At 41.2% G+C, this 14627-nt stretch overlaps 1 protein-coding gene across 2 annotated transcripts in view; it reads left to right on the top strand.

Annotated features, from left to right (window-relative positions):
* The first annotated feature begins 10107 nt into the window (after positions 1-10107).
* The window catches only part of phc2b (polyhomeotic homolog 2b (Drosophila)), an 83217-nt gene continuing 78697 nt past the window's right edge, over positions 10108-14627 (top strand). For both annotated transcript variants that reach the window (XR_004559415.1, XM_034165757.1), the window contains exon 1: positions 10108-10277. Coding sequence is in view for 1 of the 2 variants with exons in the window: in XM_034165757.1 (XP_034021648.1) it covers positions 10234-10277 (44 nt within the window). In the remaining variant the exon portion in view is untranslated. The remainder of the gene's footprint in view (positions 10278-14627) is intronic.

The raw sequence follows: 14627 nt of genomic DNA, 5'->3' as shown, positions 1-14627 counted from the left end.
GGATTATTGTAATGCATTTCATGTGGGACTCAGTCAGTGGTTACTTTCGCATCTGCGGTTGGTTCAAAATGCCGCTGCACGACTTTTGACAGGAACTCGAAAGTGAGATCATATATCTCCTGGGTTGGCCTCACTTCATTGGCTGCCTGTATGTTTGTTTTTAAATCTCTTTACAGTATTGCCCCACCTTACCTCTCTGAGCTTCTTCATCCTTATGTACTATGTCGGTCTCTTAGGTCAGCTGACCAGCTGCTCCTGGAAGTACCAAGAGCCAGAAGGAAGCTCAGAGGGGACAGGGCCTTCTCTATTGCTGCTCCTAAATTATGGAACAACTTGCCCTTGTATGTGAGAGAGGCCTGTTCACTGCCCACTTTCAAAGTTCGTTTAAAAACTTATTTTTTCTCCTTGGCTTTCAGCCCCAAAGAGACTTAGTTTTTATATTGTACTTATTTATTTAAATGTGTTTTATTCGATGTTTTAGTGTACAGCAGTTTGTTTAAAAGTGTTTTAGAAGTAAAATTGGTATGGTATAGTGTAACCCAGAGTTCTTAAAGTTTTTAGATTCATCATAACTTTTTATTTCATTGTTAAATTTTGTGTTCAGCTTTGGTGCTGGACCACTACTTTTTTTTTTTTTTTTTTTTGGTGGAACACAGTCACGGACACATGGAAGAGCACAAGTGTGTTATTAGAAAACATGTATTAAGTGTTGAAAAATATCTGATTGGGACATCCTGAGTTTGTAACTTTATTTATTTTTAAATTAATCATGTTCTCCTTGTTCATTGGGGATCTCCATATTTTGAGCAGTGGTGGGCACAGCTAACTGAAAATTTAAGTTTTATAATACTAAACCGATAAACCCCTAAAAATTTAGCGGAAGCTACAGCTAACCAATAACTTTCAGTGTTGTTTTCCATACACTCAGCTACTGACAGGCTGGTTTTGAGTTTAAACACCGCCAGTGCTTGTGATCAGAATCAAAGATGAGCACAAACCCAACACAACCAACGAGCCAGTGCTTCAGTCTTTATGTGCCCTGTTCACTGCTGTACGGAAGAGTCCTTTCCATTCACAGGATACAGCCGTTCAGCCATGAGGCCGAAGTCCTCAAAAGGAAAGCTGGTTTGACTGATTTATGGTTTTGATTTATAAACCAAATTAACCCAGATAGTTTAACTACATAACTGTCAAGTTATTTTTACAAAGTGAAAATATAACACAATTTTAAAATAATGCACTAATTCTGAACTTTTGAACATTAACCCACACTGATACCAAAGTGCATTATGAGTAAACTGAGCCTCAATTTCAATTTAATTTATTCACTTTATATAGCACCAAATCACAACAGTGTCGCCTTAAAGTGGATATGACACGTAAAAAATCAGGTAAAACTGATATAAATATCAAAATATACATACAGTATAGTAAGTTGAAAGTGGTTTTAATTATTATCACTGAGAAATAAAGTTTGTACAGTTTCTCAAAAGTGTGTTTCTTGGAAAGCACGCTGGTAGCGTTCTATCAGCGGTCACGTGATGCCGTGACGTCACAGAATGTAGAGTCCCGTCTTTGTCTAACAACAGGAACAGCTGGACCTCAGCATGGACAGTGACGAGATCAAGAACTTTTCTGACTCCTCTTCAAGTGTGGATTATTTCTGACTCGGATCCTGAGCATGGCGCAGCAGTGATTAGACCCTACAGATTGGAACCGTATCTTTCGGACGAACATTCAAACAGGAGCATTCTGGCAGCGAAAATAATGTTGACGGTGTTTATGGTGGAGCCAAAGCAGAGGCAAGAGACGTGCCAATTCCGATGGATTTTGATAGGCTGCAGAATATGGAATGGTAAGGGAGGCTTTGGTTTTTGTTGCTGCTGTTTATAACACTCTAATTACTGTATAGCATTTTCGATTCGAGCGTCTGTTTACTGCCTTTGTTATTGCTCCGGAGCCGTGACAGTGTAGCTATTACTTGTGGACCACCGTCGTTACCTTCGGGTTTTTGCCATTTTCGAGTGCCTGGCATTGCATTCATCCGTGTTTAGTTACGTTATTTTCACGAAAGAATAGGAAATAAACGGCGACGGATTCCAAAAAGATCGCCGAAAACAACACTGAACATACCGCCGTCGTGTTTACATGCTGCCGCCGTGTTTACTACGTCAGTTCCTTGACCATTTCAAGATTATTGTGAACATATTATTTGGGGTTGACATTTTATGTGTTCCTGTGAGTGGTGCGAGAACATGGAGACGGTAGAGGAAAGTGTCTGCTGTCGGGAGCAAATGTTGGTGTGCGAGCAGCAGCCGGACATTTCGTGCATCACACAACACCATGGGTTTTGATCAGTCTGCCTGGACTTGAAAAGGCTAAAACCTTTCGCCCTTGTGTTTGTGCAATATGCTGCGACACACTGGTCAGGCATATCGACAAACAAGTCCCTGAGGGCTGTGTTTAATCAGTTTCTGCCGCTAAAAAAAGTGTAAACAACGGCCGCCAGGCGCGCGAACTGATACGGTCTACACGTAGTGACGTATTTTAGGCTTGGTGCTCAGCAGGAAGCTGGTCACGGGGCGTGCACATTTTTCAGTGGTGGGACGTTCAAATGTTATATATAATGGGAGAACTGTGTCCATTTTCCCAAAACGCTTAGGTTGACCGAATTATATTACCTTTGTTACATGTAATAAGACTGTCTTTAAGTGTCATATCCACTTTAAGGCACTTCACACAAAACAATTCAGAAAACAAAATCAAATGAATTAAAATATTAAAAAGCATAGTAAGAGTAAAAAAGTAAAAAGCATAGTAACGTAATATGCCATCCATTAGATGGGTCAAAATGCATAGAACACTGCGATCTACTGGATGGCAGTGTGAATTAGAGCTGAAACAACTAATCGAGTTAATCAATTAAAATCGATTATTGAAATAGTTAACTAATTTAGTCATCGATTCGTTGCTAAATAACTTTGTTTTACCGCAAATGGTTCATTTCTTCCATATAATCAACCGAGCTTTGCTTTGAATCTTGAACCAATGAAGGAGTGCTTCGAGCTCCTGCTTTGTTGGTTTCATTTGTTTTATTTTGCTTTATCTTAATTTTTCCCCACGAAAACCCTAAACAGCATATGTCTGTGAGGAATATTTACCTTTTTTTATGTTAAACTGACCTGTTATGGTCTTCTGAAACAGTTGATAGATGTATTTTATGCTAATGTGTTAGCATGTCTATGGCGTTTTCAATGTTAAAGTTAGCATTAAGCTACTGGCATTTCAGCATGTTTGTGCATTTATCTGTATAATGATTAATGGCTCAGCATTTGTTGTCGTAAAAGAGCCAAATGTATTACAAATTATATTTTTTAATTTATTTTTATTTATATATTAATAATAATACCAACAATAATATAATAACTAATAATGCTACAATACAATTTTGGAGAAAGAGACATGAGTCACATGTCATTGTGAAATGACCACATAGTTTACAAGTTATACAGAGAATGTTGCACATACGAGTATAATGAGTCAGGCTACAGTTTTTGATTTAGGTTTTATGGTTAACTGGTTATGCTAATTGCTCATTTGCAGCAACAAAAATACATGTTGCACATACGAGTATAATGAGTCAGGCTACAGTTTTTGATTTAGGTTTTATGGTTAACTGGTTATGCTAATTGCTCATTTGCAGCAACAAAAATACCTCCTTTCCACCATATATTTTATAACATATGTTTCAATGTTGTTTTATGGCAACTCAGCACTTTGATAAAGCAATGCCATTTGAAATAATTATTTTTGTGCTTTATTATAAACTGTTTTATTCTTTATTATTTTATATTTCAACAGCCAAGGGACATTTGATGATTTGTTGATTTTCAAGTATTTTAAGTTTTCAAATGTTCTGTTAAATAAAGTGATGGAAGGAGAGAAAAATTGTTTCCCTGGCACATTTTTAAAAAATTCCTTGCTAATCCGATTAATCGTGTCGAAACCCCATCAGATTCATTGATGATCCAAATAATCGTTTGTTGCAGCCCTAGTGTGAATGACGCCCTTTTATATCATACGGTTGTTGCTGCCAGAATTGCAAACAGAATTTTCAGTTTTGCAAATGCCCTTTTTAACAAATGAAAAAAATTACATATTTTACAAATACACATTTATTTGGGAAAACCAACACACACGTTAAGTTGTATGTCGTTTTTTTTTTTTTTTTTACATAGAATGAATCAACGAATCAGTGATTACAGGCTTAGTTTACCCAGTTGAAGTGTTTCCGAAGTACTTGACTTTCATTTTGCAGATTTTGCACACTGCATGAGTCATGTCAAGCTCCTTACGCAGCAAATAATAAAACCCAAAATGCGCTCAAACATTTGCCTTAAGCAAAGACAGTGCTGGCTGAATTAACTCTTCGTCCGCCATGCTAAGCTACAGCTCACGAATGTTTGAAGCATGCCGACCCGCCCCTTGCGGGGACGCTGTAGTACGGAAGCCGTTGCCTGACAAACAGTACACGCAGCGAGTAAGTAAGAAAATGTTTTTAAAAAAATGCTTTTTAAAAATCGATTCTTGGACATTTTGGATCAGTTCAGAATCGTAATAAATAAGAATCGCGATTCGGACGTGAATCGATCCCCCCCCCCCCCCCCCCTCCCGGCACCCCTACTGTTTAGTGTATTTTATAGCTGCTGCTTTTTTACCTGTTTAATACTTCTGTTAGTTTTTCAGTGTAACTGCTGTGAATTTTAATTCATTTATCTGTGTCTGTGTGAGCCTTAGGAGTGGTTAGCTTATCCATTATTGGTTAGCTCGTGTTTGCTTGGCTACAGTTTTGAATTTCTTAGTGCACAAAGTACACTACTTATTATACTTTACACCCTCTGTAAATCCTGCATGATGTTGGAATATAGGGTGGCTCTCTTAGAGAGCCGTGTCCGTAAGTTAGCTCAGCTGCTTAACGCAGTGGAGTTGGATGTTACGGGCACTCCAGATGAGGTTAGTGTTGGGCCGGCTAGCGAGCCCATTAGCATCAGCTTAGAAACGCCTACTGTGGAGGACGGCTTTCGGACTGTGGCTAGGCGGAGGAAGCCCCGTAGGGCTTGGTGCCCGGTTGTGGCACCCCGATCACACTCACCAGTGCGAACTGTGAATCGGTTCTCCCCCTTGGATTTGCCAGATGTGAATTCTCTGAGCCCACGAGTGACTTCCACTCCTGTCTCCATGCCGAAACACCGGACTTTAGTGATAGGGGATTCTATCACCTGCAAAGTCAGGTTACAGACGCCGGCTGACGTTAAATGTATTCCTGGGGCCAGAGCTCCTGACATCTCATCTTAGGGTGCTGACGCTGCAGAAGGGAAGACAGACGAAGGAACATGACATGAGATGTAGTCACATAGTTATTCACGTTGGCACCAATGATATCAGGATGAAGCACTCGGAGGTCACAAAAATGGACATAGAGAGGACTTGTGACCTTTCCAGAAAGATGTGTCGGCATCGATTAATAGTCTCTGGTCCCCTCCCGGGGTACTGATGGGGCGTTTAGCAGGCTGACATCATTAAATAGGTGGCAGGTGCAGTTTTGTAGACAGTAAGGCTTTAGCTTTGATAACTGGCCTTCGTTCTGGGGCCACCGTGGCTTGCTGATGCCGGACGGCCTCCACCTTACTGGGGAAGGCGCCGCCATCTTGTCTGCGAACATAGATACTCTACAGGGAGGGTAACATTAGGAATCTACAGCAGGCCATGCAGCAGGTGATTAGGTGGTGATAGTGCAGTTTATTTGCCAGGGAGGGAATTTCAACAAGTTGAAACTGTGGCCTGCTTCCGTAGTCGTGTCCATAAAAATCAGAGGGATATGCTTTCCAAACTTAATACCCATTACTATATTGGATGATGTTGAAATTGAGGATGGCCCAGTGGTTGTTCCAGCAATAGCAAAGATTTCATGTCTGCTACCTACAACGCGCGTGGAATGTCTTAAACCCAAACCTACTTCTAGGCATCTTATATATGCTACTCTGGAACCACCCCTAAACCCAAACAGTTCAACTGTCAACCCCACTGAGGTCCTTTAACATAATTAACATAAGATCACTGTCCTCAAAATCATTGTTGATCAATGATCTAATTATTGATCATCACTTAGATATGATTGGGCTATGTGAAACCTGGCTTAAACTTACAACTGTCCTCCCCTTAAATGAGGCCTGCCCACCAGCGTATACATTTAGTCACGTCCCTCGTAATGCGAAGCAAGGCGGGGGTGTTGCTCTTATTTATGAATCTAGGTTTAGCTTATTAGCTGTTGGGGGGTACAAACATCACTCATTTGAGCATGTGAATCTCCACTCTGCTCAGGATATTACACATTGCCAAGGTCAGAAGAATAAAAATCAGTCGTATTACCTTGTCACTGTATATAGATCTCCTGGCCTATATTCTGAATTCTTAGATGAATTTAGTGCGTTCATCTCTAACTTGTCAACTAGTGTAGATAACATTCTGATCATTGGTGACTTTAACATTCATATAAATAAGACTTCTGATCCCCTCTGCAAATCATTTATGGAAATTGTGGATGCATTAGGATTTCGGCAATGCATTCGGGATTCGACGCACATTAGTGGAAATACCCTGGATCTGGTTCTCGCACGTGGTATTGCTGTCACGAATATTGACATCATGCCTCTTACATCAGTGTTGTCTGATCACTCACTTAAGTTTACAGTTTTGCTGCCGTGTTTATTGGAACAACAACCTTATATATCTTTACGGCGATGCATCAACTCCTCAACTAAGACTGAACTCGAAGCTAGACTGCCTGATGTCTTAGCTTCACATTTGACAAATACCCAGTCAGTAGACAGACTTGTGGATAGTTTAAACTCAGTGCTCAAAACTACACTCACATGACTGCACCACCTGTGTTAAAACCGCGCTCCCCCAAATCACAGTCACCTTGGTTCAGTGACTATCTGGGTGACCTCAAGCATAAAGGAAGAGGTCTAGAACGGAAATGGCGTCGTTCAAAATTAGAAGTATTTCACCTTGCGTGGCGTGATGCTATCTTAGACTATAAGCATGCATTATTGGCTACAAAGCGGTCTTACTACTCTGATTTGATCAACAAAAACAAGCATAACTCAAAGTTCTTGTTCGACATGGTGGCAACACTTTTGCATGGACAACCACCTGTAGTTTGCTCTCCTTTTACAGCACAAGTTCTGGGTTCAAATCCCACCCCTGCCACATTTCTCCATATAATGTGGAGTTGCGTCAGGAAGGGCATCCGGCGTAAAACCTGTGCCAAATCAACATGCAGATCCACCTTGGATTTGCTGTGGCAACCCCGAGTGCAAACAAGGGAGCAGCCGAAGGGACTTACTTACTTTGGGAAGAAAATAGAAGACATCAGGTTAAACATATGCCGGCATGCCTTAATCCAGCCACTACACCCTGCTATTGATGTGGGCGCCACTACTGAGGTATTACCTAGATTTACAGAATTTGACAGTATCTCACTAGGCATGCTGACAAAACTCGTAATGTCAACAAAAAGCACAACCTGTTTATTTGATCCAATACCAACAAAACTGTTTAAGGACCACATATTGCAGCGTTTTGGGATTAGCTTTCACTGCTATGCAGATGATACTCAGTTATACATGCCGATAACTGCTGGTAATCTTGTTCACATAAAATCCTTAGAAGATTGCCTTGCAGCAGTGAGAAGTTGGATGTCTAGAAACTTCCTACTTTTAAACTCTGATAAGACTGAAATGATGGTTCTTGGTCCAGTGAGACATCGGCATCAGTTTGACCAGTTAACGCTCAGCCTTGGCTACATCACACTGACAAAGTGAGGAACCTTGGGGTAATTTTTGATCCTTCGTTGTCCTTTGGCCTCCACATTAGAAATATTACTAGGACTGCTTTCTTCCACCTGCGAAATATAGCAAAGATTCATCCCATCCTGTCTATGGTTGATGCTGAGACCCTGATCCGTGCATTTATCATTTTTCAAGATTGGACTACTGCAATGTTGTCTTTTCTGGTTTACCGCAGTCTAGTATTAGGGGTCTCCATTTGGTTCAAAATGCTGCAGCCAGACTTGTGACACGAAGCAGAAAGTACAACTACATTACACCCATTTTGGCATCCATTCACTGGCTTCCTGTCCCAGTGAGATCAGATTTTAAGGTTGTGCTACTAACCTATAAAATTATTCATGGACTGGCACCTCCCTACCTAGCTATCTGACCTAATTAAACCTTACGTACCAGCTCAGGCTTTACGTTCTCAGGGTGCAGGACTACTTTGTTTCCCTAAAGTGAATAAGAAGTCTGCGGGTCACAGAGCTTTCTCTTATCGTGCCCCTGTTCTGTGGAATGATCTCCCAGCATCAATAAAACATTCAGATTCTGTGGAGATTTTGAAGTCCAGACTTAAGACGCACTTATTTTCCCTTTCATATGGCTAGCATACTGATACAGTTTTGTTTTACGCTTTTTACTCTTTTAATTCATTTTATTAGTAATTGGAGCGGGCCGCGGCCTCAACTTTACCTAAATTCTGGGTCTTTTAGAGAAGTTCAGGGCTAGTGGCCAGCGATCACCTTAGTATTTCTCTGTTTTTCTTGTTGTTTAATGCTGACAAATTATACAGTATTTCTTGTCTTTCTGATGCCTGATTCTGTTTTTTTTCTCTGTTTAAGGTGCAGCTCCATCCAGAGATGGGAGTTGTGTTTGTGTTGGCGATCCTCCTGTCCTGTGCGCCAATAGCATTTCTTGTATATTCATCTGTGAATTGTTCTGTAATTTATGTTTTGTATCATGGCCCAAGCAGAGGGTCACCCCTTTGGGTCTGGTCTGCTTGAGGTTTCTTCCTCAGAGGGAGTTTTTCCTTACCACTGTTGCTCTGGGGGTTGGTAAGGTTAGACCTTACCTGTGTGAAGCATTTTGAGGCAACTCTGTTGTGATTTGGCACTATATAAATGAAAATAAATTGAAATTGTTTATAAAACAAAACCATCTTTTGAGGACTTGTGCCTCATGGCTGGACCACTGTATGCTGTAAAGGGAAATTACCTCCTTTTTTTTTTTTTTTTTTTTTTTTTTTGGTAGCAGCCTGGCGGCTAGGCCCCTTCTGCTGGGGTAGAGTTGAGCTCAACTCCTCTCAGATGCCACACTACTGCAAAATACGTAGCAGACAGGAGCCAACAAGGTTTATAAATGTTTTTTGCTGTTACTAATCATATAAATAAACTTTAGCGGTCTAAAAGTTATCAGAACTGAATTTATCGGAAGCTAATTGGTCCGCTGATGGTTTTTGATGTTAGTTGAAAGCTAATCCGCTAACAAAAAAGTTAGTTTTGGTAATTAGTGGATTAGCAGAACTGTGCCCACCACTGGTTTTGAGCGACTGCACATTCCATCTTGGGCATTGGATGTGGCATGGTGAGGGGGAGGGGGTATTCTCTGTCCCCAGTCTGATATATATTCCCTCCCAGCTCCTGATTTTGTAAGTCTGCATTGTTTAACAAGTAGTAGTTTATATGTAAAATATTTTATTTTGACAGCCCAGTTTCATCAGGTGGAAGGTAGAAATAGTGTGTATTGCACTGTGTGCTCCTTTACACCAACTGGAACATGATACAATTTCTAAATGTAAATTAAGTTTTCAGATTTCCAGACATTGACTGTTCGAAATGCTGTGTGCTACACTGTCATTTTCCTGAAATGAATCATTCCCTTGGATTTATGGCTTTCCAAAAACAAAAAAGAAAAGGGTCATGATTATACTGTATGTTCCAGGGTCTACATCCTTCAAAATTCAGTATTCAGACAGGAGCGGCGGGGGAGGGTAGAGACATAGTAAAATTATTACCATCATTTTCATTAGCGAGGATCCTGTTGTCCAATCAGCAGGCTGCTCTGCACTGGGATTCCATAGGCACCCAGTTGGCTGTCGCTAGGATACCACATAATCAGGAGGCAGGCTGGGACATGGTTGGTGGAGCAGGGTGTTGATGCTGGGACGACGAGGTAACTGTTTTTACATGGGGGGGCTTGATAAGAGGGGCTGGTGTTTTGGATATAGCACAGAAACGTGCTCGCACACGCTTAGTCGTGTGCTTCCTTAGCCAGCCAGCCACGTTTAGCCAGACAAAGAAGAGCAGCATCCTGCAGGAGGACAGCACACTCCCGGGGGATGGGGCATCATACCCTTGCATCATGCAGGGGGGGCCAGAGGAGGTAGGAGCATCATGGTTAGGGGGCTTTGTCTCAGCATTACCCCTCTATATATACACACACACACATACTGGATCTTGTGGCAAATAAACCCATTACTGTACGCTAATGAATTCGTCTGCTTTGTGGTTTTTCTTTAATGTGAGTGAACAGGGTTTCAGTGTATTTAGACAGGAGGATGAACTGATGGAGAGCCCCCTGCACTTCTTGAAGCTGTGTAGAGACAGCCAGTCTCTCTGACAGCTTCTTAACAGCTCTTACCTTCCTGCAGGCTATGCAAATCCTCCAGACACAAAGCTCATATTCGGTTTTTGTGGTCTTGTAATGCCAGCAGGCGTAGATCAATATGACCTCATGTGGGCTGCAAAAGTGGTCAGATTGTTTTGTTGTCTAATATTGGTGATGCTTCATAGCCGCTTTAAACTGCGATGGCTGTCCCAGTTTTCAGGAGTACTGGGTGGTTCCTAAAGCAAACTCTACTGCTTTAATTGTAGATGTGATGGTGGGATTCAGGATAGGTGTTGGGGGGGGGGGGGGGTTCTCTATCATACATCTTCATCTGATGGATGAGTGGCTTCGGGGAAAGACAGGAGCTGGAGACATCATTACCAGACGGGATACCCTCCCCTCTTGTCACACATAAGCAGGCACTGGATTGTTGGCTAAATGATGCACACAGGAAGGCATGTTTTCGCAGCAGTGGTGATTGTAAAGTAGAGATGCACTGATCCACATTTTTTCACATCCGATCCCGATACCTGATGTTGGATATCTGCTGATACGATACTATTCTGATATCAGAGCTCTGTTTGCTTTAATATTATCATTATTGTTTTGTTTTTTTGTATGAGGATATTTTGTATCCCCAGTTACACAGCTTCACGATGAAGTGGTGTAGAGGAGGACTTTCTTAAAGACCTGAAAGTTCAACTACAATTTGCCAGAAGGTACATCTAAGATGGAAGTCAAGATTTGATGTTTTGGTGAAAGAATTAAGTACTTTATTTTTTTGGTGGTTTCTTGTGGCATTTTGGAAATGCATTTGTACTTCTGTGCAATTTTTGGGGTGCCCCTATGAAGAAAAAAAAATCTAATCAATTGAATCTTGATTGATAAGATATGGTAGGTCTTGGAAAAAAAACATCGACTTTATAGAGAAGAGAGAGAGCACTCTCTCTCCACTCGCCATGACAAATGCAATTGTTTTTGTCTCATGCATGCTTTGCTGAGGAAACGAGATTAACTGCACAATCAATGGGTCAGAGTCCGAAGACTTACCCAGACTGACGAGTAAATTAAGTACTTTTCTGTATTTTTTGGGGGGAGCTCGGAGTAGAGTCGCTGCTCCTTCACGTTAAAAGGAGCCAGCTGAGGTGGTTTGAGCATCTGGTAAGGATGCCTCCTGGACGCCTCCCTAGGGAGGTGTTCCAGGCATGTTCATCTGGGAGGAGACCCCGGGGAAGACCCAGGACTAGGTGGAGAGATTATATCTCCATACTGGCCTGGGAACGCCTCTAGATCCCGCAGTCAGAGGTGGTCCATCTGGCATGGGAAAGGGAAGACTGGGGTCCGCTGCTGGAGCTGTTGCCCCCGTGACCCGAACCCGGAAAAGCGGTTGAAGATGAGTGAGATAGTGATTTTTTTTTGGGGGGGGGGGGGGGGGGGGGGGTTATTGTGTCATTTTGTGAATGCAGAAACGCGCTTCTGTGACATAAACCAAACACGCACACCCTTTCGTCTTCTGTGGTGTTTAATGGTAGCAGGCAGGCATCCTTCTTGCTGCATTGCTGCCATCTTCTGCATCAGTCCATTATAGCAGTACTAAATCCTCTTGAGTCCAGTGTCTTTCAAGTATTTAAAAAGCCAACACTTCCCCCTCCCACTTTAATTTAATCTTTATTTAACCAGTTTTGTCCCATTGAGATCAAGATCTCTTTTACAGGGGAGACCTGGGGCCTCATGTACAAAGCGTGCGTACGCAAAAAAACATGGTGTACATCCGTCTCAAAGCCAGAGATCAAGGATCCAGTGATGAATTTCATATTTATTTACTTGAAGATTCAATAAAATGTTGTTGACATAGAAAACCTGTAAAGCCTACTTTCTGTATACATAAAATTCAGAGGATGTATTGATAAGGAAATTGCTAAAGAATTGGATCGACAAGCGGACTCTATAATGGCATCGATATTGATAAAATGTTATCAGTACCCATTCCCACTGCTGACGGTGTTGGGCTCGTAGTCAGACCTGTTCGCTTTCTTCACCTCTGTGAAGAACTTGCTAACAGATGGTCCGATTGTTAGCTGTAAGCTTTCAATCTGTACACTTCCCCCCACCCTCCGATGCCGTTTAGATATTTATGAAGTATGTTCATGTTTGACTTGGTTTTTCTAATTGTGTTTTTAGCTTTCTGGTTTGTAACGAATCTAATATGCGATTATGGACCAATTGTCATGGTAACAGAGTAGCGTTGTAGCCATATAATAGAACCTTTTTTATTCTATAATTTGAGCTTTCTGCAGAGGTCTGTGCATTCATTTTTGTTCAGAATGATTTAATTGTATGTCTTAAACATTTTGTTTTAATCTGCTTTCACATTTTCAAACAAAAGCTTGTCATAAGCTTTCAGGTTGATAGAATTTCAATTTAGCATTTGCATTGTTTACATTTAGGACAATGACTGTTGAGAGCCGTCATTGTCATTTTGAGGGAAAGTTGTTTTTAAGGTTGCAGTTTGCCTGTGAATGTCTACTTTGTGGCTTAAATGGATCTGGAGCTGCACTTTGGCTCTAATCCACTCACAAATAATGAGGAGGAAATGGCATAACAATTGTGGCATGGTATGTTCCTTCTGTAATTACTTCCACCACACGTTTTGCTACTTGAGCCCATTTAAAATCTTCACTGTGCTCACTTACCCTTCAGCCCTCTGCCCTGAGTTTTACATTCCCTCTGTCCCTTCCATTGTCTTCTGATTTAATGCACCTACAACCAACCTTTAATCAATAGAAATTCCGTCCTTCCGATTTTCATTTATCGGCTGCCAGTGCCTCATAAAAAAAAAAAAAAAAAAAAAAGTCCCACACCCACCCCTTGACTTCCAACCAAAACTACAGCAGATGTGTAAACCTAATAGTTTTTTATCAAGTCTGCCATGTTTGAATTTAGAATTTCCTCTTGTGCTTCCAGCCTACACCCGCTCAGTTCTCTTACTGCTTTGGCACATCTGCAGTGCTGACGTTCCATCTCATTTACCTCAGAATGTTTTTACTATACTAACTGACAGCAGAGTATTGGGGAGCAACGTCAGTATTGTGTTTAGTGAAGGAGCCCAAATCAGCCTGTGTCTTCTGTCACATTTGTGTATATACAACCCCTGGCAAAAATTATGGAATCACCGGCCTCGGAGGATGTTCATTCAGTTGTTTAATTTTGTAGAAAAAAAGCAGATCACAGACATGACACAAAACTAAAGTAATTTCAAATGGCAACTATCTGGCTTTAAGAAACACTATAAGAAATCAGGACAAAAAATTGTGGCAGTCAGTAACGGTTACTTTTTTAGACCAAGCAGAGGGAAAAATTATGGAATCATGAAAAACAAAAGAACACTCCAACACATCACTAGTATTTTGTTGCACCACCTCTGGCTTTTATAACAGCTTGCAGTCTCTGAGGCATGGACTTAATGAGTGACAAACAATACTCTTCATCAATCTGGCTCCAACTTTCTCTGATTGCTGTTGCCAGATCAGCTTTGCAGGTTGGAGCCTTGTCATGGACCATTTTCTTCAACTTCCACCAAAGATTTTCAATTGGATTAAGATCCGGACTATTTGCAGGCCATGACATTGACCCTATGTGTCTTTTTGCAAGGAATGTTTTCACAGTTTTTGCTCTATGGCAAGATGCATTATCATCTTGAAAAATGATTTCATCATCCCCAAACATCCTTTCAATTGATGGGATAAGAAAAGTGTACAAAATATCAACGTAAACTTGTGCATTTATTGATGATGTAATGACAGCCATCTCCCCAGTGCCTTTACCTGACATGCAGCCCCACATCATCGATGACTGTGGAAATTTACATGTTCTCTTCAGGCAGTCATCTTTATAAACCTCATTGGAACGGCACCAAACAAAAGTTCCAGCATCATCACCTTGCCCAATGCAGATTCGAGATTCATCACTGAATATTCAAAATGCTGCAGCTAGAGTGCTAACAGGGACTAGAAGGAGAGAGCATATCTCACCCATATTGGCCTCTCTTCATTGGCTTCCTGTTAATTCTAGAATAGAATTTAAAATTCTTCTTCTTATAAGGTTTTGAATAATCAGGTCCCATCT

This window comes from Thalassophryne amazonica, chromosome 3 (genome assembly GCF_902500255.1).
Source record: "Thalassophryne amazonica chromosome 3, fThaAma1.1, whole genome shotgun sequence".
Lineage (NCBI taxonomy): Eukaryota > Metazoa > Chordata > Actinopteri > Batrachoidiformes > Batrachoididae > Thalassophryne > Thalassophryne amazonica.
Note: the sequence above shows the minus strand (reverse complement) of the source record. Positions and strands in the feature narration are given on the sequence as shown.